This window comes from Bos indicus, chromosome 21 (assembly GCF_029378745.1).
Source record: "Bos indicus isolate NIAB-ARS_2022 breed Sahiwal x Tharparkar chromosome 21, NIAB-ARS_B.indTharparkar_mat_pri_1.0, whole genome shotgun sequence".
Lineage (NCBI taxonomy): Eukaryota > Metazoa > Chordata > Mammalia > Artiodactyla > Bovidae > Bos > Bos indicus.
In genome coordinates, this window is record NC_091780.1 from 1307579 (window position 1) to 1331398 (window position 23820).

General features: G+C 37.1%; 1 protein-coding gene across 1 annotated transcript; it reads left to right on the top strand.

The window, feature by feature from the left end:
- The first annotated feature begins 13233 nt into the window (after positions 1 to 13233).
- On the top strand, positions 13234 to 23282 carry MKRN3 (makorin ring finger protein 3). Its single transcript, XM_070774973.1, has one exon. The coding sequence runs from the start codon at positions 13352 to 13354 to the stop codon at positions 14777 to 14779; it is 1428 nt and encodes a 475-aa protein (XP_070631074.1). The 5' UTR covers positions 13234 to 13351; the 3' UTR covers positions 14780 to 23282.
- Positions 23283 to 23820: the final 538 nt, after the last annotated feature.

Consider the following 23820-nt stretch of genomic DNA (forward strand, 5'->3'; position numbering starts at 1 on the left):
AAGAGATAGACAGTTTGGGATCCACATACACACACTGCTTTATTTAAAACGGATAACCAACAAGGTATTACTGTGTGCATAGCATAGAGAACACTGCTCAACCTTATGTGGCAGCATAGATAGGAGGGGAGTTTGGAGGAGAATGGATACTTAAATGGCTGAGTCACTTTCCTGTCCACCTGAAACTATCACTACAATGTTAATTGGTTATTCAGTTCAGTTCAGTCGCTCAGTTGTGTCCGACTCTTTGCAACCCCATGATCTGCAGCAAGCCAGGCCTCCCTGTCCATCACCAACTCCTGGAGTTTACCCAAACTCATTAACTGGCTATACTCCAATACAGAAAAAAAAAAAAAAGTTTTAATAAAAGCATATATGCACCCAACATAGGTTGGGTTCTTCTGAATCTAAATATATAAAACAAATACTAACAGACATAAAGGGATAAATTGCCAGGAATACAACAATACTCTTGAGAGTCCCTTGGACTACAAGGAGATCCAACCAATCCATTCTGAAGGAGATCAGCCCTGGGATTTCTTTGGAGGGAATGATGCTGAAGCTGAAACTCCAGTACTTTGGCCACCTCATGCGAAGAGTTGACTCATTGGAAAAGACTCTGATATTGGGAGGGATTGGGGACAGGAGGAGAAGGGGACGACAGAGGATGAGATGGCTGGATGGCATCACTGACTTTATGGACGTGAGTCTCAGTGAACTCCGGGAGTTGGTGATGGACAGGGAGGCCTGGCGTGCTGCGATTCATGGGGTCACACAGAGTCGAACATTACTGAGTGACTAAACTGAACTGAACAGCAATAATAGGAGACTTTAACACTCCATTGATGTTATTGGACAGGTCTTACACCTGGAAAATCAATAAGGCAATAGAAATCCTAAACAACACAACTGACAGTTGAAATTAATTGATATCTATAGGACAGTACATTAAAAAGAGAGAAAAAAAACAGAAATATACATTCTTTTCAAGCACGCATGGAACAATCTCTAAAGGAGACCACATACTAGGTCACAGAACAAGCCTCAACAAATTTAAGAGGATAGAATTCTTTCAACCATCTATTTTGTCCACAGTGGTACCTATGAAAAAGGAAATTAACCACAGAAAGAAATCTTGATGAAAAAATTAACAAATGGAGATGATATAGCATACTACTTAAAAAATGAATCAATAATAAAATCAAAGAGGACATCAGAAAATACCTCCAGAAAAATAACAATGAAAACACAGCCTTACAAAATCCATAAGATGCAGTTCTAAGAGGGAAGTTTGTTGATACAGGCCTTCCCCAAGAAACAAGACAAATCTCATATAAACAACCTAAATTACCATCTTAAAAAATATAAAGTAAAAACAAAACAAATAAAACCAAAGTCAGCAGAAGGACCAAATAAAGATCAGAGAAGAAATAAATAAAATAGATAAAAACAATAGAAAAGATCAATGAAACAAAGAACTATTTTTTTTTTTTTTGCCAGTAAACATCTTAGTCTTTTATTTGCCCAAGGCCAGCTGTTGCAGGCACTGAGGCCCAAAGACTTCCAGAATGGATGGGGGTGGTGAGCCATCCTGCCTCCCAGGTGCTGCCTGCCCCATCCTGATTCCTGCAGGAAATGGGAGAGTAGATAAAGTATACCCTTACACCATCAAGTATCTCAATTATTTGTGTGTGTGTCAATAGCTCAGTTGTGTCTGACTCTGCAACCTATGGACTGTAGCCCACCAGCCTTCTCTGTCCAAGGGAATTTCCAGGCAAGAGTACTGGAGTGGGTTGCCATTTCCTTCTCTTGAAGTATTTTTTAAAGAAAATAAACAGCACTTGCAAACCTCTAGCCAGGCTCACCAAGAAGAAAAGAGAAAGGATCCAAATAAACAAAATAATTCAGAAAGAGGAGAAATAGCAACCAAGTCCATAGAAATGCAATAGAATTATAAGATAAACCCATAAACAGTTATATGCCAACAAACTGAACAACCTCAAAGAAATGCACACTTCTAGAAACACAGCCTGCCACAGTTGAGTCAAGAAAAAACAGATAATTTGAACAGACTGATCACAAGAAGTGAAATAAAATCTGTATTTAAAAACAATAGCAATCACCTCCTGAAACAAAAGTCCAGAACCCCATATCTTAATTGGGAATTTATATAAAACATAAAAAATACTTATATCTATTCATCTCACTACCGCACAATTGCACTCATCTCACATGCTAGTAAAGTCATGCTCAAAATTCTCCAAGCCAGGCTTCAGCAATATGTGAACCGTGAGCTTCCTGATGTTCAAGCTGGTTTTAGAAAAGGCAGAGGAACCAGAGATCAAATTGCCAACATCCGCTGGATCATGGAAAAAGCAAGAGAGTTCCAGAAAATCATCCATTTCTGCTTTATTGAGTATGCCAAAGCCTTTGACTGAGTGGATCACAATAAACTGTGGAAAATTCTGAAAGAGATGGGAATACCAGACCACCTGATCTGCCTCTTGAGAAATTTGTATGCAGGTCAGGAAGCAACAGTTAGAACTGGACATGGAACAACAGACTGGTTCCAAATAGGAAAAGGAGTACGTCTAGGCTGTATATTATCACCCTGTTTATTTAACTTCTATACAGAGTACATCATGAGAAACACTGGACTGGAAGAAATACAAGCTGGAATCAAGATTGCCGGGAGAAATATCAATAACCTCAGATATGCAGATGACACCACGCTTATGGCAGAAAGTGAAGAGGAGCTAAAAAGCCTCTTGATGAAGGTGAAAGTGGAGAGTGAAAAAGTTGGCTTAAAGCTCAACATTCAGAAAATGAAGATTATGGCATCCGGTCCCACCACTTCATGGGAAATAGATGGGGAAACAGTGGAAACAGTGCCAGACTTTATTTTTCTGGGCTCCAAAATCACTGCAGATGGTGACTGCAGCCATTAAATTAAAAGATGCTTACTCCTTGGAAGGAAAGTTATGACCAACCTAGATAGCATATTGAAAAGCAGAGACGTTACTTTGCCAACAAAGTTTCATCAAGTCAAGGCTATGGTTTTTCCTGTGGTCGTGTATGGATGTCAGAGTTGGACTATGAAGAGGCTGAGCGCCGAAGAATTGATGCTTTTGAACTGTGGTGTTGGAGAAGACTCTTGAGAGTCCCTTGGACTACAAGGAGATCCAACCAGTCCATTCTGAAGGAGATCAGCCCTGGGATTTCTTTGGAAGGAATGATGCTAAAGCTGAAACTCCAGTACTTTTGCCACCTCATGCGAAGAGTTAACTCATTGGAAAAGATTCTGATGCTGTCAGGGATTGGAGGCAAGAGGAGAAGGGAACGACAGAGGATGAGATGGCTGGGTGGCATCACTGACTCGATGGACATGAGTCTGAGTGAACTCTGGGAGTTGGTGATGGACAGGGAGGCCTGGCATGCTGTGATTCATGGGTTCTCAAAGAGTCAGACACGACTGAGCAACTGATCTGATCTGATCTGATTCATCTCAAACTCTCCCTAAAGACTGAAGAGGAGGGAACACTTTCAAAGTAACTCTATGAAGCCCCTGTCACCCTGATAACAAAACCAGACAGCGACAGTACCAAAAATAAGAAAATTACAGGACAATAGCTTTAAGGAGTATATATATCCAATGTACAAATATATCCAAAATACAAATCCAATTGTATTTGAAGATACAATATGTAAGGAAATAATTAAGGTTAAATGATGTCATAGTATGGGTCCCTGATTCAATAGGATTGCTATCCTTGAAGAGGAGACACCAGACAGCTTACTGTGTCTCTTTCTGCCACACGAAGATAGAACAAAGGGAGGTGTCTGCAAGTAAGGGTGACACTGTCACCAGAAACCAAAACAAGCATCTTGATCTTAAACTTTCCATCTTCCAGAACTATGAGACTTAATGTTTTTTGTTTAAGGTAATCTCTGGTATTTTGCTATGATGCCCAAGCAAATAATACAGTAACAAAATAATAGCTCATTTCTGTCTAGTTTGTAAGGAATTAACAATACTACAATAATACAACCCTGCATATGAGAAAATATATTAAAGCCAGAAAGTGAGAATCTTATTATTTCTTGGGATAAAGTTAGTTTTCTCCTAATATCTTTATTGTTTTATATTTCAGGTTCCTATCTATATTTCTCATGAGATAACATTGCCATACTTAGTTGCTCAGTCATGTCTGACTCTTTGCAACCCCATGGACTGTAGCCTACCAGGCCCCTCTGTCCATGGGGATTCTCCAGGCAAGAACACTGGAGAGGGTTGCCATGTCCTCCTCCAGGTGATCTTCCCAACCTAGGGATTGAACCCAGGTCCGCACCAATGTAGGCAGATTCTTTACCATCTAAGCCACCAAGGAACATTGCTTGCATGCAAAGTGATAGAAGTCAAATTTCTTTTTTTTAAATTATTTATTCAATTGTCTTAATACCATTTCTTGAAAAAAAGCTATCTTCATTACTCTGAAGTTCCATACTTGTTAAGAACTAAACATCTATGTGCCGGGGACTATTTGTGAACTTTCTTTTTTATTCAGTTTTCTCTCTATGATTGTAACAATGTCTAGTATTTTAATTAGTTAGCCTTGAAATGCATTTTGATTTCTTGTAAAAGTAATTCTTCTTTTCCCCTTCATTGCCTAATTATATTTGATTATTAGCACTTGCATATGCATTTTACTCTAACCTTAGTGAGTCATACACACACTCATTTTCATTGAGTTTCTAGATAATCCATGGATCAAATTTCCAGATATTAACCTTCTTGAAATATTACATATTTACTTCTTTATAATAGAATAATTCTCAATGTATTTAGGACATCCAAAATTTCTCTCAATTATAGTTTATATATTTCTATGTAAGTATGCTGCTGCTAAGTCGCTTCAGTCGTGTTTGACTCTGTGCGACCCCATAGACAGCAGCCCACCAGGCTCTGCCATCCCTGGGATTCTCCATGCAAGAACACTGGAGTGGGTTGCCATTTCTTTCTCCAATGCATGTAAGTATCTTTATCCCTAAAACACTGAAAATGCATCTTTAGTTCTATAGTTCTAAAATTTCATTTCTAACTGTTCACCATAGACATGCAAATATAAAATTGGTTTTTATATATTGATTTTTCTCAATGGCTTTGCTAAATTTATTACTTCAAATAGTTCAACTATAGATTCTTCTCTATTTTCAACTGTCCCCCTGTTGATAACTCTTTTCCAACTGTAATATACTATATTTATTTACTTTCCTTATTACAGTAGATAAGACTTTAAGTAAAAATTTAAATGTAAATGTTGGTTGATGACACTGTGCCTCATTCTTGATGTCAGAGGATAATCTTTGTACATTTCAACATTTATATTAATCAGTAAGACATTTATCTAGAGTTCTTAAAGAATATTTCTTTATTCAGTTAGGAAAATTCATTTCTTTTCCTGTTGCCCCAATAATTTTACCAGAAATACATATTGCTTAAACATAAAAATGTGGATTTTTTTCTCCTTAATATTTTAATGTGGTTATTTATACTAGTTGATTTTGTTTCTTTTCATCATTCCTAGAAACATCTTTATCTCAAGTGCTCTTAAATACTTCTCTGCATGCATTACAGGTGTATATAACTTCCACTCATTGGTATGGTGCTGTTCTCAATGCAGCTTTCAATTAGCATCTTAGAAACGCCTTTAACTACAAGTATTCTCAAACACTTTTCTGCATGCATTTCAGAATGGGTGTAACTCCCTTTCACTGATATAACACTGTTCTCAATGAGCTTGCAAACAGCATTTTAAATGCATCTTGAAGTTAGTGTTCTTGGAAATATCTTTGTATTGGTGTTGTGTGCTTGTGCATGCATGTGAATCAGTTCTTTCCTTTTATTTATTTCTTATTGATATATACATGACTTAAACCATTATATTAGTTTCAGGTGTACAATAAAACAATGTGATATTTGTTTATATTGTGAAATGATCACCACAATAAGTCTAGTTATAACATCCATCACCACATATAGTTATAATGTTTTTTTTTTTTTTTTTTTTTATCATGAGAATTTTGAGATCTACTTTCTAAGCAACCTTCAGTACACAACATATTAACTATAGTCATCATTACACCTCCAGGACTCATTTATTTTATAACTGGGAGTTTGTTCCTTTTTGCTACCTTCACTCTTTTTAGCTAGCCCCATCCCTGGGTATGGAAACCACTTATCTGTTTTCTATATGCATAAATGTGCTATTTTTCCCAACTGGTTTTTAAATATTGACATAATGAGAACTAACTCTTCTTTGTTTTATGTCCACTCTTTTATAGATCACTGGACTTCATATTTCAATTTTCCTGAAATTTGCATCAAAGTTTATAAGCAACATGGGTCTGTAATGATCCTTATTACGTACTTAATAGAATTTATTGTGAATTTCTCTTGGCCTGGAGTTTTCATTCTATGAAGGCTTTTAATTACAAATAATTTTATAAGTTAGAAGGCTATTCATACTTTCCATTTACTTCCACTTTAGTTATGATAATTTATTTACCAGGAAGCTTAAAATTTGAACTATATTTTTATATTGAATGGCCTAATGTTCATGATACAATCTTATGATCTTTTTAAGTATGTATGAACAATAGAGATATCACAGTTTTTCATTCTTGATATTGGTTAGTTGAGAAATCTCCATTTTATCTTTTCAGTGAAGCATACTAGAGGTTTATCTAAATTATTTAACTTATTAAAGAACAAGCCTCTGTCTATTCTCCTTGTTATACATTTGCTTTCTTTTATTAATTTCTGTTCTTATTTTTGTCATTTCTTTACATATGTATTCCTTCTGCTAAATTTGTTGCCAATTTTGTAATATAATGTACATTTGTAAGGGCTTCCCAAGTGGCTCAGTGAAAAATAATCTACCTGCCAATGCAGGAGACACAGGAGAAGCAAGTTTCATCCCTGGATCAGGAAGATGCCCTGGAGGAGGAAATGGCAACCCACTCCAGTATTCTTGCCTGGAGAATTCCATGGACAGATGAGCCTGGTGGGCTATAGTCCATGGCGTCACAGACAGTCAGACATGACTAACTAAGCCCACACATACATTTGTAATTATCCAAATTTAACGATTGTATCAGAAATAATTACTTTCTTATTTCTAATATATTTATTTCAATCTACAAAATTTTCTCCAAGTATTGCTTTCCACCCAGCATACAAACTTTTATATAACACTTCATTATTAATCAAATAATAATATTTTCTGATTCCTTCTGTAATTGTTTTCATTGACAAGTGATTTAGAAATGTATTTATTAATATCCTGACATATAAATGATTTTTCTAGCTGTATTTTATTATTGATTTCTGATTCAATTTCAGTCTGGGCTTAGAAAATATGTTCTGAATTATTTCAAGCCTTTGAAATTGTTGAGACATCTTTTAGGCCCAATATGTAAATTTTAATAAGTGTTCAATGTATAATTTTCACTGACAAGATTTGGTCAGCAGTATTAATAGTGTATAAAAACCTATCAACTTGCTGTTTTTTTTTTTTTTCCCCTCCTTGGCTTATTCAATCAATTACATCCTCATCCTCTAGTGGCCAGAAATATGCACTTTATGTTTCTTGTGGGAAATGAACATTGTCTGGTCAGCTGGCCATGATTGCTTGTAATTCTCCTTAATAACAGCATAAACGTTTTGGAGGATGAAAGAAACAGGGCAAAGAACATAGGAAACTAAATATGTATTTTTATGTTTTAAAATATTAAAAAAAAACACTCCTTCTTCAAGAAACAAAGATTCAGATTAATTCTGTTTCCCCCTCCCTACGGTGGCAGTGTGCAGGTCCAAGTGCACACCTGGCATAATATCTATGTCCCCCTCTAAAGAGGAGAAGGCAGCAGGACTCCAACATCATTATATGACATTCCTGCCCCACCTCTGCCTTCATCTTCTTTTCCCTACCACTTGGAAACAAAGTCTTATCTTTCTTTATGAGTGTATTTAAGGCTAAATGTTGTACTTCAATGCATGGCCTTAGGTGTATTCTAAGTGTTTATACCTGTCATATTTTGAATATTATTCAGTTGAAATATTTTTCTGTTTTTGTGTAAGTTCTTCTATAACTCATAGGTGATTTAGGTACTTTAATGCTCTCTCTCAATTTTTTTCCTTGAATTCTCACCATATTAGCTATTTTCTAAGTATTTCAAGCAATTACTTCTTATACTTAACTAGTTTCTATCATTGTTCTATATGTAAATATCAGCTTTATTAAGTGTTTAATCTAGGTTATGACTAGAAATTAAAATTTAAGTATGTTTTAAGCCTTTAAAATAAATGAATACAAATAAATTCTGCTAACCACACTACAATATGCACATAGCAGAATTCTTGGCACTTGCAGAAAAACATTTAGAGTTTTTCTTGAAATTTCAGTGTTTGATTACAATACAGATAGTTCCATGTAATTTTAATAATCAGAGAAGTTTTGTGATACTATATTTGAATGGCTTTAAAATGATTAACACCTTTAAATTAGAAAGACATCTTTGAGTAACTTTTGTGTTTCTGGTTACTTGTTATCTAGTTGTTCAGGCATGGTGACTAGACTCTTCATAACAGCCCACCCTCAGAATGAGTGAGAGAATGCCTGTCCCAAGCAGACTCCCATACAATTATTAATACAAGTGATTTGGGAACCAAACATGCTGCACAAAGGTACCTACAACTGAAATTCCCTTTTTGATAATATATTTAATTGTGCTCAGCTTTAAAGTTCAACTTATTTTACAGCTTTCTTAAGGTGTACAAAAACAAACAACTGCACATAATTAATGTATGCAATTTGGTGAACTGTAGAAAACTCTTTGTAAATTTCAAAATAAAAATCAATTTTTTCATCAGTATAAGAAAACAAATACTTATCCCCTACCTCTTCTGTACTGGGAACCTGCAGGGATTATTCCAGTTTCCAGAAAGCAGAAAGTGCAGACTGACACAGTTGCTCCAGTTACAGTATCCTTTGGGAGAATCTAAATTACCAAATAATTTTATCTCAAAAATTATTCTTGTAAACACTGTTCCAATAATTTTATAATAATTATTTCATTTAATACTCACAGCAAACCTGGGAGTTGATTGCTCTTATTATGATGATAGTTGTTGTTTACTAGATGAGATAAAAGAGTGTTTAATTTGCCCAAGATAAATTTTTAGAGAGCACTGCATTCCAGATTTGAACCCCTAATGTCTGATATTTAATCTTCCTTCCCTGCACCCTACAGTAGTGCCTAAACGTTGGACCTGAAGTAGGTGTGTGCTGGAGGAAACTGCTTGGAAACAGTGCTGCTGCTGCTACTGCTGCTGCTAAGTCACTTCAGTCGTGTCTGACTCTGTGCAACCCCATGGACAGCAGCCCATTAGGCTCCTCTGTCCCTGGGATTCTCCAGGCAAGAATACTGGAGTGGGTTGCCATTTCCTTCTCCAATGCATGAAAGTAAAAAGTGAAAGTGAAGTTGCTCAGTCATGTCTGACTCTTAGTGACTCCATGGACTGCAGCCTACCAGGCTCCTCCATCCATGGATTTTCCAGGAAAGAGTACTGGAGTGGGGTGCCATTGGAAACAATGCATGTCCTTTAAATATGGGCATATGAGCCATGTGGGGCTGGGCCCAAGGCCTGGGATGTTTAAAATAAAACACTGTGGGAGTCTCCAGTTCTCTTCTCCCCATGGCCACAGCCCACTTCAGAACTAGTCTCTTGCCTATCAGGCTCATGTTACACTGCCTGGAATATGCCTCAGCATTGTAGTGCTATCAGCAACCTTACATTTATCAATTTGCTCCCTGGTGACTGGGTGCTCAGCCCAGCCTGCTTAGGTGGAAGGCTACTTCCCTTCATTCCAGTTGGACACTTTGACACTCATCATCCAGGAGATATCCTGCTGCCCTGCACATTGCTGTGTGCACAAATTGGTCTCAGTCACGTTCCAGACCTGGATGCCCTCAGTGGTGTTTTGGGGAAAGAGGGCTCAGCTGAGCCAAATAATTGGAGATAGGATTAGATAAGTATTTTCAGAGACTATGTGAAAGCAACATCAGTGCTTACATTAAAAAAAAAATCAGGATAAGTTTTTGAAATATAATGGTTAGATAAAATTCTATGAGAAGAGAGATTTGACTAGTATGGAAAATATTAGATTATTTCTCTCAACACACACTGCCTAGAGTTTGTAGTTATTCAGTCTTAGATAACATTTAAAATCATGGGGTACGATTTTAGTTTCTAATAGTGCATAAGGAATATCTCATTATAAAATGAGAAGATGTGGTTCATGGTGAAAGGATGAGACACAAACACTTTTGCGAGTCACACAGGAGGGGATCTGAAAGCAGACACTGTCCCATGCCAGCTGTACAGCTGGGCAGGTTAGAAGATACTGCCTTTTCTCCATTTCCTTATGTTTCAGGAGTAAATAAAGTAAATGTTGCTCAGTTGTGTCTGACTCTTTGCGACCCCATGGACTATAGCCTACCAGGTTCCTCCAACCATGGGATTTTCCAGGAAAGAATACTGGAGCGGGTTGCCATTTCCTTCTCCAGGAGATCTTCCTAACCCAGGGATCAAATCCAGGTCTCCCGCATTGTAGGCAGATGCTTTACTGTCTGAGCCACCGGGGAAGTCATGTTTGAGGACAAGGAAGATCAAATACCATCTGGAACTGAGCTACCACTCACCTGAATTTCAGGTGATTAAGAGCCATATGCATTAATGATTACCATACAGAACAACACATATGAAGTCATCATAAAACACTACTTTGAGTAGTGCTAATCTATAAAAAGTAAAAAAGTCAAATAAATATAATTTAGACATGGTGCTGAGAACATACTACCATTAAACATGTAATAGATTTATATTTAGGATTTTTTATGTTTGTGAATTTGTGGACAACCCAAAAGCTGTGTTTCAAGTCATTTTCTGTGAAAATTTGGAGGGTTGTCAAAGGAATAATCAATATCCAACATATTTATAGAGAAAAAGAGTGAAAGTGAGCCAAACATTGAAAGAGTTACCATCCTAAACACAAAATTCAACATAAAGGAGATAAATATAAATTCACCAAGATTTCCTAGATTCATAATGCAGTAACATCATTCTTACATAATTTATCTGAAATTATTGAGCCTTCTACTGCATGATCAGACTATCCTTCAATTTCTTTTTGTTTTCATAAATAAAATGATTTTAATTTTAGTACTTTAATTCCTAGGATAATTAGCTTTGAGTGTTATAAATATTATGAATTCTAAATATCTAAATATCATTGATTATATGCATGTATATATATATATAATATACATATAAATATAAATACAAATTCAAATTATTTTGTTTTATTGCACTCTTATTCATGGTCCTTGCTAAATCCTCTTAAGTATAATAGTTTATCAGTAAATTATTCTTAATTTTCTGCTGTCCATGAATAATTTCTTTGCAATTCTAACATTTATTATTTCTTTGCTTACCTTACTGGTGTGGACAAGACTTGTAATAATAGCACATATAGACTTTTTACTTTTCTGTAGATGGAAACTTCAAAAAATTTCATTTATGGAGTTATTTTAAAATAAATATTTATCTAACAGATCAATATTTATATTCCTTACTTCAGGTCCTGTCATTTTTGTTAATAAATGTTTTTTTAGAAATATGACCATTCCACATTTTAAAATTTAATAACTAACTTTTCTTATGATATCCTTATATAATTTTTAATACCTGTTATTAATGTACTGATACCACTTTTTATATTTCTGATCTTGGTTATTTTAGCCTTCTTCACTTCAGGTTCAAGAATCTTTTCAAAGGATTTTGATTAATTCCCCCTACTTCATATTTGTTTTACTTTAATTAATTTATGATTTTAATTAATTTATGTTTATGATTTACTTCAATCTAATTTCTGTGCTATATTCATATTTTCTCAAATTTTAAAATAAAAATTTGGACATAAAATTTCCTCTGAGAAACTTGTTTTAGCAAACAAAATCTAATACTATGTAAAATGATAATCATACCACAAAAGGTTTATTCTTGAGGAAAAAAAGGGTAAGTTAAACATTGAAAAATCTATCTGTAAATAATCACAATAAAATAAAAAAGAGAAAAATAACATGATCATCTCTTTAAAAGTACAGAAACCTACATGATAAAATTCAGTATACATCAACACTTTATATTTATAACTACTTTGTTTACTAATCTAATAATATGTATGTGCAAAATGACAGCTCATGAAATTAAAAACCACCACATGGGCAGAAGGGTAGAGGATTTACCATGAAAGGCTGGCCCAGCACAATACCGTACAAAACTGGGTGTAATAAAGAAACAGAAACAAAGAGCCACTGTGAATTAAATCAGAAAGAGGGGGGCAGGGGAAGCCAGGGTCACAACGGGGACAGAGGCTTATTAAGCCAGCATCAGGACCAGCGAGGTCTGAGGTTTCTGCACAAAGGGAGGGAAAGGCTGGAAACCACAATAACCTAACCCAGCTGAAAGGCACTAAAGCAGCCTCAGACCAGAGGTCTGCTCATGCCTCACTGGCGAAAAGCCTTTCCAACCTAAGCCTGTAAGAATTACCAGAAAACAAAGAGCAGAAGAAAAGAGCTCTTGTCAACACAACTAAATGAATAAAGCTTCCAGAAGCAACAGTTACGGTACTCAGAATGAAAAATAATTAAAACAAAAACAGATCCACATAGACATAAAATGAAGTGAACAAAGCATTTATAAAATTCATGTGTGATATGGTTCAGAAACAAGATGAATTTTACACAGTGGGAAATTTAAAAAGGCATGATTACGATGTTTTCAACAGACACGTATGAAAAACCAATGAAATGAATGCGTCCGAACGAACACTGGAAAGGATTGATTTAAAACCTCAAAGGGCTGTGATTTCTTCCCTCAGAGGAGCCGCGGGAGGGCGAGGGGCTGCACGCAGCAGAGCAGGGACGGCGAGGCGGACACCGAGGCCGGATGTGAACAAAAGAGAATGCCGGTCACAATTCCAGCCGGACCGACCGTGCGCCGACCCAGTGGAGGACTGACGTTGCCGCCACAGGAAGTGTCTGCTGCGCCTGCTCAGAGAAGGAAGTAGGAACACAGGCACAGGAAGTAGGGACTGGGGGAGCGGGAAAACAGACGCACAGCTCCAAAGGAGAAGTCCCGGAGCTGGCTCGTGGCCTCCGGGCCTCAAGCCCGAAAGGAAGACACACCGGGGAAGTTCCGGTACCATTCTGGGGACTAAAAGCTGCCATGGAAGAGCCTGCAGCTCCCAAAGAACCCCACGAGGCAGCCGGGGCCTCTGGGGGTGCCGAGGCAGCAGGGGAAGGTGCTCCACGGCCCACCGTCCCGGTGCGCCCTGTCTCTCGGTGGTCCTCGGCTCCAGGCCCATCCCCGTTCCGCCCGTCACGTCTGAGGCCTGCCCAAGCCTCATGGGGAGGGGCCGGGCCCAGCTGGCTGCAGAGCCGGAGCACTGGCAGCTGGACAAAGCAAGTCGTCTGCAGGTATTATCTTCATGGGCTGTGCAAGGAGGGGGAGAAGTGCCGATACTCCCACGACCTCTCGGGCCGGCAGGCGGCTGGGGAGGGCCCTGGCTCGCAGCCCCAGGCCTCTGCAGACAGCGGCCCTAGCACGGCTGCGCACATGGAGCCCCTGCAAGTGGCGGAAGCCCCCCCTGCTGCTTCCTCAAGCTCCTTGCCTGTGATTGGCTCGGCTGGTGAAAGGGGTTTGTTTGAAGCCACGACAGACAATGCAGGCCTTGAAGCTGCTGGAGGAGCAGGTGTAGAAGGCTGGGAGAATGCCGTTGAATTTGTTCCTGGGCAACCCTACCGGGGCCGCATGGTCACTTCTGTTTCCGAGGCTCCTGTGCAGAGCTCGATGATTGAGAGGGAACAGATTGTCTTGGGCATGGGGAGGCAGCTTTGCCGTGATGCTATCGCGGGGCAGTGCTTTCGTGGGCAGAGCTGTATTGATCTCCATGGAGATATATGTGATATGTGTGGGCTGCCAGTCTTGCACCCCTTGGATGGTGCCCAGAGGGCAGACCATGTAAAGGCCTGCATTGAAGCACACGAAAAGAATATGGAGCTCTCTTTTGCCGTGCAGCGCAGTGCGGACAAAGTGTGTGGCATCTGCATGGAGGTTGTCTATGAGAAAGCCAACCGGAATGATTGCCGCTTTGGCATCCTCTCCAGCTGCAACCACACCTATTGTCTTAAGTGTATCCGCAGGTGGAGAAGTGCCAGACAATTTGGGAGCAGAGTTATCAAGTCCTGCCCTCAGTGCAGGGTCATGTCCACCTTTGTCATTCCCAGTGAGTTCTGGGTGGAGGAGGAAGAAGAGAAGCAGAAACTTATTCAGCAGTACTTGGAGGCTTTGAGTCACAAGACCTGCAGGTATTTTGTTCGAGGCAGGGTCTGCCCATTTGGAGAGAACTGTTTTTACAAACATGTGTATCCTGAGGGCCAGGGAGAGGAGCCTCAGCGGCAGGGTGCTGAGGCGTCTGGTACTTGCCATTGGGAACCTTTGGAGCCTCTGCAGGTGGGAGAGGGCAACATGCCCTTTAAAAGCAGTAGAAAAGAGCTTGTCATGCTTTGGCTGGCCAATCTGTTGTGTAAGTGTTTTCACCAGGAGCTATGCGCTTCCCTTCACAGAGGTCTGGTGGGACTTACCTCATTGTGAGCCGGAAGAATATTGCACTTTGAATCTGTGGCATTCTGCTGTGGCATGTTGTCTGGTGTGCTGAGGCTCTGTCATCTGCTCTTGTCTGTGTTTTGTTTATAGACACATCTGTCACTTCCAGGGGCTGCTGAAACCATTTGTATAGAAACATCCATCTGTTTTCTTGACCATTCCCATTTCTGGTCCCCCAGGATTATGGTGTTTCACTGTGTTAAAAAGTAACAAAACATCCTTAAAGTTATTGTTTGGTGAAATTAATATGACTGTCAGTTTATGGTTTATTTTGTCATCTGTTTTTAACAGGATTGACTCAGTTCTAGTCTAGTGTTTACAGAATTTCCACTCATTTTGAAGCCCCTCAAGAATAAATGTGACAGGGTGAAGGGAGAAGTCTAAACTGAACCAGGAGCTTTTTGCTGCTTCAGTCTTAAGAAATGGACCCTCGTGGGGCTTTATGGTTCAGCTTCAGCATCTCTGTTGTTTACATGTCTGTTCCCTCCCCCATTCCCCTTCAAGTGCACTCTTAACTTGTGGTTACCTTGTGGTTTTATGTTTTACTTGACCAGAACCAGGTGCATATGTTTACATGTTTTTATCCTATTTAACTTGATGTGAAATCATTTGTATTTGGAAGTATATATGTAAGAATTATATATACATACATATTAATGTGTATGAAAGTTATGCATTTGAAAATATATATTTAAGGTGTATACTATAATTTTTATTTAATAAAATAAATACTGAGCTGGAAGCTGAAAGATTGATAGGATTGCTGTTGTGTGAGTGTGAGGTATGTAAATTATTTTTCTGTCCCTTTCACAGGTTTCAGTGATTAGCATCTAATGAAAACAGCTATTTCAGTGGCTCTATCTAAATGTAGCAGACACAGATCTTAAAGAATTTACAGAATATTACACTGGTAATTACTGTGATGCCATTAATAGCTTGCTGCTATGTGAGTTCCCATGCAGTTTAGCCACTGTATCATTATTATTTAAAACAACAGTCTTTGACTCAGATACACAGTTCTTTGTATTCAGTATTTTGTGTCATCTATAGACATACCAGAGTAAGTGCTTTTGACAGAAATTTTTGGCATAAAAGTGATAAGATTATAAAAATTAAAGTAGAATAATAAACATTTTCAAATAAGTCATAATGCAATAATGGAAAGACAATAAATGGAATATAGAAAGTAATGAAAACTGAATAGATAGTAAGTTGGAAAGTTAATAATGCCAATACACCATAACTGTATTAAGTGGAAGTATTTTAAAATCTGAAGATTAGCAGACATAATTAAAATGAAAATGAAACTATATGTTGTTAACTATATACTACATACAGTAGAAGAATACATAAACATTATAAGGATGAAAAACTAATCAGAGGTGTTATAACTCTTTTGAGCATAGAGTTCATTATTAAAGATTAATACACAACTAGAGATACATAAAGTATATAAACATGAAATTATAATTTACCAAGAAGATAAACTATTCCAATTTTCTGTTTAGTATCATAGTATTAGATAAGCAAATAAATTATTGATAAGCTACAAAGTCTTGGTAAACAATTTGAATACTTCTCAATAACTGAACAAGCAAAGAAAGAAACAATGTGGGTTAAATAGCACAGTTTTAACAGTTTACCTAGTTGACATGTATAAAATGCTGTGTATCAACTGCAGAAAGCTATCCCCCTGCCTAACATAGCTGAAAGTATCCTGGGGACCTGAGTCACAGGGGTGGCAGAATTCCCCAACTGTTTAACAAAGACAGGACAAATTTGAAGAGTTTATACTCTTCAAAACAGTAATTTAATTCTCAGAACCACCTTATGAGGTACTGGCTATAATTTTTATCACCATCATGATGAGATGAATAAGAGAGAGAGATGTTAAATTACTTGCCTATATAGCTCTGACCTGTAGGCATAAATAAGTGGAACAGCAGCAAATGAACCTCAGGTAGTATATTTCCAGATCATAGGCACCATGCTGCTTCTTGTCCCACATTTATGACTGAGAGCAGGTGGACACACTTAATATAGCTACTGGAAACACATGTGCAATATTTATGTGTGGAGTCTCACAAACTGCCCGGTGGGACAGAGGTGAGAATAAGTGAGCTACAGAATGTTGGAGTTCTGGAGCTTTATCTGTGGGCTGCAGACCCAGTATTTCTTAGTTCACCACTCAGAATGTGCCTCAGCTGCCTGTATTCATAAACTGCCTCTTTCTTATTACATGATTCCTGATTTTGTGGGTGAATATCTCAGCCTATTTCACTGAGGTCTTTGCCATATTCCTTCCCTCTTGATCATTGTTGTCCAAGTAATTCCTCAGTCAAGAGGCCCTTGATGCCTGGTTATTACCAGCACCTAGGGTGAGTGATTCTAAAATGTAAATCCAAATATATTTCCACCTTCTAGGCTGTCCTAGTCATTCAGGGGAAAGGGGACTTAGATGACCAAGCAGCCAAAGAATGGGACCAGATGGAGCAGTCTCAAAGACTGAACTAACCCCAGGGGCTCAAAACATGAGCTCTGTGTGGTGACTGTGCTGTCAAGGAGCACACTTTAAGCCAAGCACAAAAAAATTTGAAAAGTTTGTCCTAATATGCACTATCTAATGTTGTGAAATATCACATTTTGTTCAAATATTTTAAACCCAAATAATTATATAAAGTGATCTTTATATAGCATGTGAGAAGGGTCTGTAGAACATAATATGGTTTGGGGGAAAAAGGATGATTGTAATCCCGACTGCATCTTACCATCCCTGCATTCAGGAGCAAGTTATTTAAACTTCCTATACCTCAGTTTCTTTATATGAAAAATGGGTATAACACCATATATTTTTATAGATTGTTGTGAATGTCAAGTGTAATCTGGACAATGCTTAGGACATAGGTGGTATTTTAAAAATAACATGTATAAAAGTGACATTTGTGTACTTGTGAACCTGAGAAAAGCTTGCACAAGAATTAAAACACCACCAAGTTTTTCTCTTTGATCATCTTTGGAATTTGTCTTAAGGTAACATTATTTTTAAATGATTTTCTTAGAAAATGGTACATTAACTTTATATTCATAATTTCAAAAAGACCAAATAATATTTTTAGCAAATGTCACTCAGTTGAAACCAAAAATGTGCTAGTCAATTCCTAAAAATATAACAAAAATTATGTTATTTCTGACTGATACCTACATGAGGAAAATAAGAAATAAGATTTTTTTTTAATGAGATTCCCTGTTCCTCATCAGCTCATTCAGGAAGAGATCAAATAACAGGGATATCACCAGGACTGAAGCTGGGTGAAGTGTCCTGAGGGTCTGCCCATAAGGACAAATGAACCACCCCTGCTGCAGTTAGGAACAAAGGAGCCCTTTGCCATACAAAGGTTTGCTCTGTGAGTGATTCAGAGTGTATGCTGTTCCCTCCTCCAGGAGATTCATGGATTCAGCCTCTGGGGCTTGTAGCATACAGAGTGTCATTCTGACCACACAAAGAATGCCTGGGTGAAGCAGATCTGATTTTCTTATGCTCCATTTGTTTAAGTTTGGTGGATGTAAAGACTTAATGAAATGAATATGCTAAAAATGTATCTCATACTCAGTGACTTAAAGGGAAAGATTTCTAATTCATATGTGATACCTATAGGTGTTCCATTTTTCACTTTTGCAAATATCTCAGGGGTGTGATTTCTGTTTCCACAGCAAATGCTGAACTACAACCTAAGTGTCAAATGAAGTTGAGGTGGGGATGAAAAAAGGGGTACTTGGAAAATAACCCAAAACTGGTAAAAAGAAATAAATTAACACATGTTAGAATTTTTGCCATGAAAAATATTGCATATCACATTTTCTAGAGTTGATCACTAACAAAAATAACTGGCTATGTATTAGATCACAATGAAACTGTCAATTAAATTGAAAAATTAGTCGTACAGGCAGTGGTCTCTGATTCAAGACAAGAAAATAAACCACTACTTCTGCTGCTTCTGCTAAGTCACTTCAGTCATGTCCAACTCTTAGCGACCCCCTGGACTGCAGCCTACCAGGCTTCTCTGTCCATGGGATTTTCCAGGCAAGAGTACTGGAGTGGGGTACCACTGGCTACTCTGAAACCACTACTATATAGAGATTTTTAAAATATCTCTCTCAAAAATAATTTGATGAAAGAATAAATTCAAAATCATCTAGAATGGCAGAATAAGATAATGAAAATGTATGCATACTATAATCTATGGAATAGTGCTGAATCTGCACTCAGAGTAAAAATAATGTTAAATACTAATATAAAATGTCTAGAAATACAGTTTACATAATTGATTAGGTATCCAGATCTGTAAGTTTTAAGGAAACTACAACATTCAGATGCACACACACACACTGGTAAGCAGAAGGAATTAAGAATGATTAAAGCAAAAAAATAAAATGCAAATATATAAGCTGTTTTTTTTTTTTTAAGAAAAATCAATAAACAGATAAACCATTAATGTAATAAAAAAAAAAATAAAGGAGGAAGTGCAATTAAACAAAATAGGAAACTATGAATAGGACATACTCAGAGAAAAGCATACACCAAAGAAATAGGAAATAAACCCTTGTTACACCAAGACAGATTCACCTGGAAATGTGATAGGACTTTAAAATTTTCAGCGTGATTTTCCAAACATCAATCTAAGAAACAAATCAAACCAGAACAATTACTAATGAAAAGTTAAAATTTCAGGAATGTACTTATGCCCTGGACTGCCCCAAAAGACATTTGTCCCAGAAATTTACGAAAACCTTTAAATAGATTGCAATGTTATATACACCACTCCAAAGAAGAGAAGAAAAAGATTTAGTTAGCTTGTGAGTGACACCTAACATTGATATCAGAATGTTTCTAATATAATATAACACAGAGTTAACTAGAGCCCAGTCTCATTTTCATTTGTGAATATTGATGCCAAAATAATCTCAAATGAAAAACTGACAAACAAGCAAAACTAGCACAGCAGAAGAAGAGTACATCAGGAAAGAATAGGTTATTTTCCAAAAAAAAAAAAGAAAAGGATGGTAGAATATTAAAAAATGTTTGATCTTAATGTAGCAAAATGCATAATTATTTGGACATCTTATATCTGGAAAAACACTAAATTCAAGTTCTATATAATTTTATATAAATGTGTGAGATGTGTTATCTATATATGTATATGTGTACATGTATATAGTATACATCTATAAGATTTTTAATGCACAGTCACAAAACACATGACTAAAGGAAGCAAATGAGTTAAAAATATTAAATAATGGAAGAAATTAATATATTAAATATTATGATTGATTCGATTTATTTAAAAATATGTAAAATAGGTACACCATTATCTAACTTAAGAAAATGAGGGAAAAAACAGCAACAAAATGCAAATACGGAGTTGGACACACACTCAATTCATAGGAATTCACCACAAAGAGAAGTTCTATTAAACATACAAAAGAACATTCCTCAAACAGATACCAATTAATTGCAGAACTTGAAAGAAGTTGATAAATTTTAGGCTCATGTAATTAATTACACATTGACTACACAAAATATAACCTAATATTTAATATGAGTAAATTATTTCACAGAATGCAGTTTTACAAAAAAAAATAGTGATTTTCATAAAACCTTTAAAGAACAAGTATTTCAGTACTATTTTACATAATTTGGAAACCATTATCAAATGGAAAATGGAAATTAGGACCTCTTATGTGGTTTTATTTTGTTCTGTTATTTTTTTCAGCTTTTCTTAGATACAGTTGACAAAATTGTGTAGGTTTAAGATGTGAAATATATGATTTGATATATGTATATGTGGCACCCCTCACATAGTTAACAATTTGTGTGTGTATGTGATGAGAACTTTTTAAATCTACTGTTTCAGTGACTTTACAATATACAGTACCTCAATTATTAACTAGTCACCATGCCGTACATTAAATCCCTGGAACCTGTCTTATAACTGGAAATGTGTACTCTGACCACCTTCACCTATTTCCCCCATTTTACTCCGCTACCCTGGCAGCCACTGATCTGCTCCCTGTTTCTCTGAGTTCATTTTTTTTTTTGATTCCAGCTATAAATGGTATAGCATTTGTCTTCTCTGTCTGATTTATTTCACATAGCATAATGCCTCGAGAATTATCCACATTGTAGCAAATGTAGGATTTATTTACTGTTTATGGCTATATGATATTCCATTGTATGATGCATAATTTATGCCAAAGTATAATCATGATACTGTGTACACACATACATTTTCATACAAATGATTAAATGATTTATTGAAATATGGTTTATTTGTGAAAATTATCATGTACCTGATGTAATGTGTAAATATATTGGTAATAGCCAGAATAAAGTTATTTCAGCATTTTCATTCTTTTAACAAAGGAAGTAACCATAAAATTGTCTCCTCTGATCAAGCAAAAACAAGTAGATCCCCTATCTGTACTGCCAGTCAGGTTTATATTGAGAATCAGTACATGGAATGCAAAATGAAACAATTGAGGCATATAAAATTTCAAATAAGGATGTAAATTTATCTTTCTGAGATAATATATTTCATGTTGAAAATCCAAAACTATCTGAAAAATTTCAGAAAAAACTCTGTAAGAGGCTAAGAAAAATTAATGGAAGTTTCATATATAAAATATAGAAAACTTAATGGAGACTTTTTTATGGAGACTATAAAGTGTATAGAAATAAGCAAAAATAAGTTTGGAAAAGCTGCAAAATTAAGCACTTTGATAAGGTAATTATTCTTAAAGAATACTTGAAGAAGTGAAAATGTATACCACGGAATTTGATAGGGAAGTTCAACATATTATTGTGTTAGTTCTTTAAGTTCGTTTACATACTTGACAAAATCCTAATAAATTACTCCTTTCAACTGACTTTTTGCCCACTCCATTCATATGTTGATCCTCAACATGGTGGTATTTAGAGCTGTTTGCTTTCAGAGGTAATTTGGTGTTGAGAGTGGAGCCCTCATGAATGGGATACGTGATTTAATAAGAAGAGACATAAGAGAGATGGTTTCTCTCTCTCCACCATATAAAGATATAGCTAGAAGGTTCAGTTCAGTTCAGTTCAGTTGCTCAATCGTGTCCACTCTTTGCCCCCATGAATCGAGCATGCCAGGCCTCCCTGTCCATCACCAACTCCCAGAGTTCACTCAGACTCACGTCCATTGAGTCAGTGATGCCACCCAGCCATCTCATCCTCTGTCATCCCCTTCTCCTCCTGCCCCCAATCCCTCCCAGCATCACAGTCTTTTCCAATGAGTCAACTCTTCGCATGAGGTGGCCAAAGTACTGGAGTTTCAGCTTTAGCATCATTCCTTCCAAAGAAATCCCAGAGCTGATCTCCTTCAGAATGGACTGGTTGGATCTCCTTGCAGTCCAAGGGACTCTCAAGAGTCTTCTCCAACACCACAGTTCAAAAGCATCAATTCTTCGATGCTCAGCCTTCTTCACAATCCAACTCTCACATCCATACATGACCACAGGAAAAACCATAGCCTTGACTAGACGGACCTTTGTTGGCAAAGTAATGTCTCTGCTTTTGAATATGCTATCTAGGTTGGTCATAACTTTCCTTCCAAGGACTAAGCGTCTTTTAATTTCATGGCTGCAGTCACCATCTGCAGTGATTTTGGAGCCCCCAAAAATAAAGTATGACACTGTTTCCACTGTTTCCCCATCTAGGTGGCCATCTTCAAAAAAGGAAAGGGGCCTCACTAAAAACCCGACCATGCTGGCAGCTCGACTTCAGCCTCCAGAACTATGAGAAATAAAGGCTGTTTTTATGTCACCTAGTCTGTGGCATTCTGATGTAGTAGCCTGAACTGGAAAAGACAGAAATGAATAATGAGAAGTAGATGCTTCTCTCACATCTACCTAAAAATGTGGAAGTAGTTTTGGAACTAGTAATAGGTCGAGGCTGGAAGAGTCATGAGGTGCCTGCTGGAAAGATTGAGATTGCTATGGAGTCTTCTGTTAATATAAGTAACTGGTGAAGGCTCAGAAAGGAAGATAGAGAGATGTAGGGAATTGCTGTTGTTCATTCAGTAAGTTATGGCTAGCTCTTTGTGACTCCATGGACTTCCGCACACCAGACTTACCTGTCTTTCACTATCTCCTGGAGTTTTCTCAGATTCATATTCATTGAGTTGGTGATGCTATCTAACCATTTCATCCTCTGCCATCCTCTTATCCTTTTGCCTTCAATATTTCCCAGCATCAGTCTTTTCCAATGAGTTGGCTCTTAGCATCAGGTAACCAGAGTATTCAAGACTCAATTTCAGCATCAGTCCTTATACATACACACACAAAAAATCATATACAGAATATTGGTAGAAATTAGGATGGTAATGGACATTCTGATGAGATTTCAGGCATAAAAGGGAATATGTTATTGGACAACATAGAAAATATGACCCTCGTTGCAAAATGGCAAATAGAACTTGTGAGCAGTGAAATGGAAAATGGACATTTAGGTGCAAAGATTTGTTACCAAAGTGCTGAAGAAGCAGCTTGGTTCTTCCTAACTGTTTGGACAGAGAAAAATGAAGACCAAATTGATAGGAAAAGGGAAATAGAACATACAGATTTGGGAAATTCTCAGTCTGTACATATTACAACAATAATAATAATAACAATGAAGTGTGTTCAGAAGAGCAAATTCATGGTGTGGCAGCTGAACATGTTGATGAGATTAGTGCAGGTGTGAACTGTGGCCCTAACCAGCCACCCCAGTAGGAACCCTCTCAGTTTGAACTTAAGGGGGCAGAAATGAGACGGAATGAAGGCTGTCAGACTTCTTGGATTTGAGAGATCAAGACCATAAGAGCTGTTTGGCTCTGAACATGCTCTGTTCTTCAAGATAGGAGAAGATGATTCCAAATGCTATTTAGAAATCATCAAGGCCACCTCAATTCCAACAGGCACAAACAGATTAAGACAAGTAAAAATAGATCATGTATAGCTTAAGTAAGTAA

Bases quoted from the DNA above. Each gene is read 5' to 3' on its own strand.
- MKRN3 (XM_070774973.1), top strand. From the start codon at position 13,352: ATGGAAGAGCCTGCAGCTCCCAAAGAACCCCACGAGGCAGCCGGGGCC.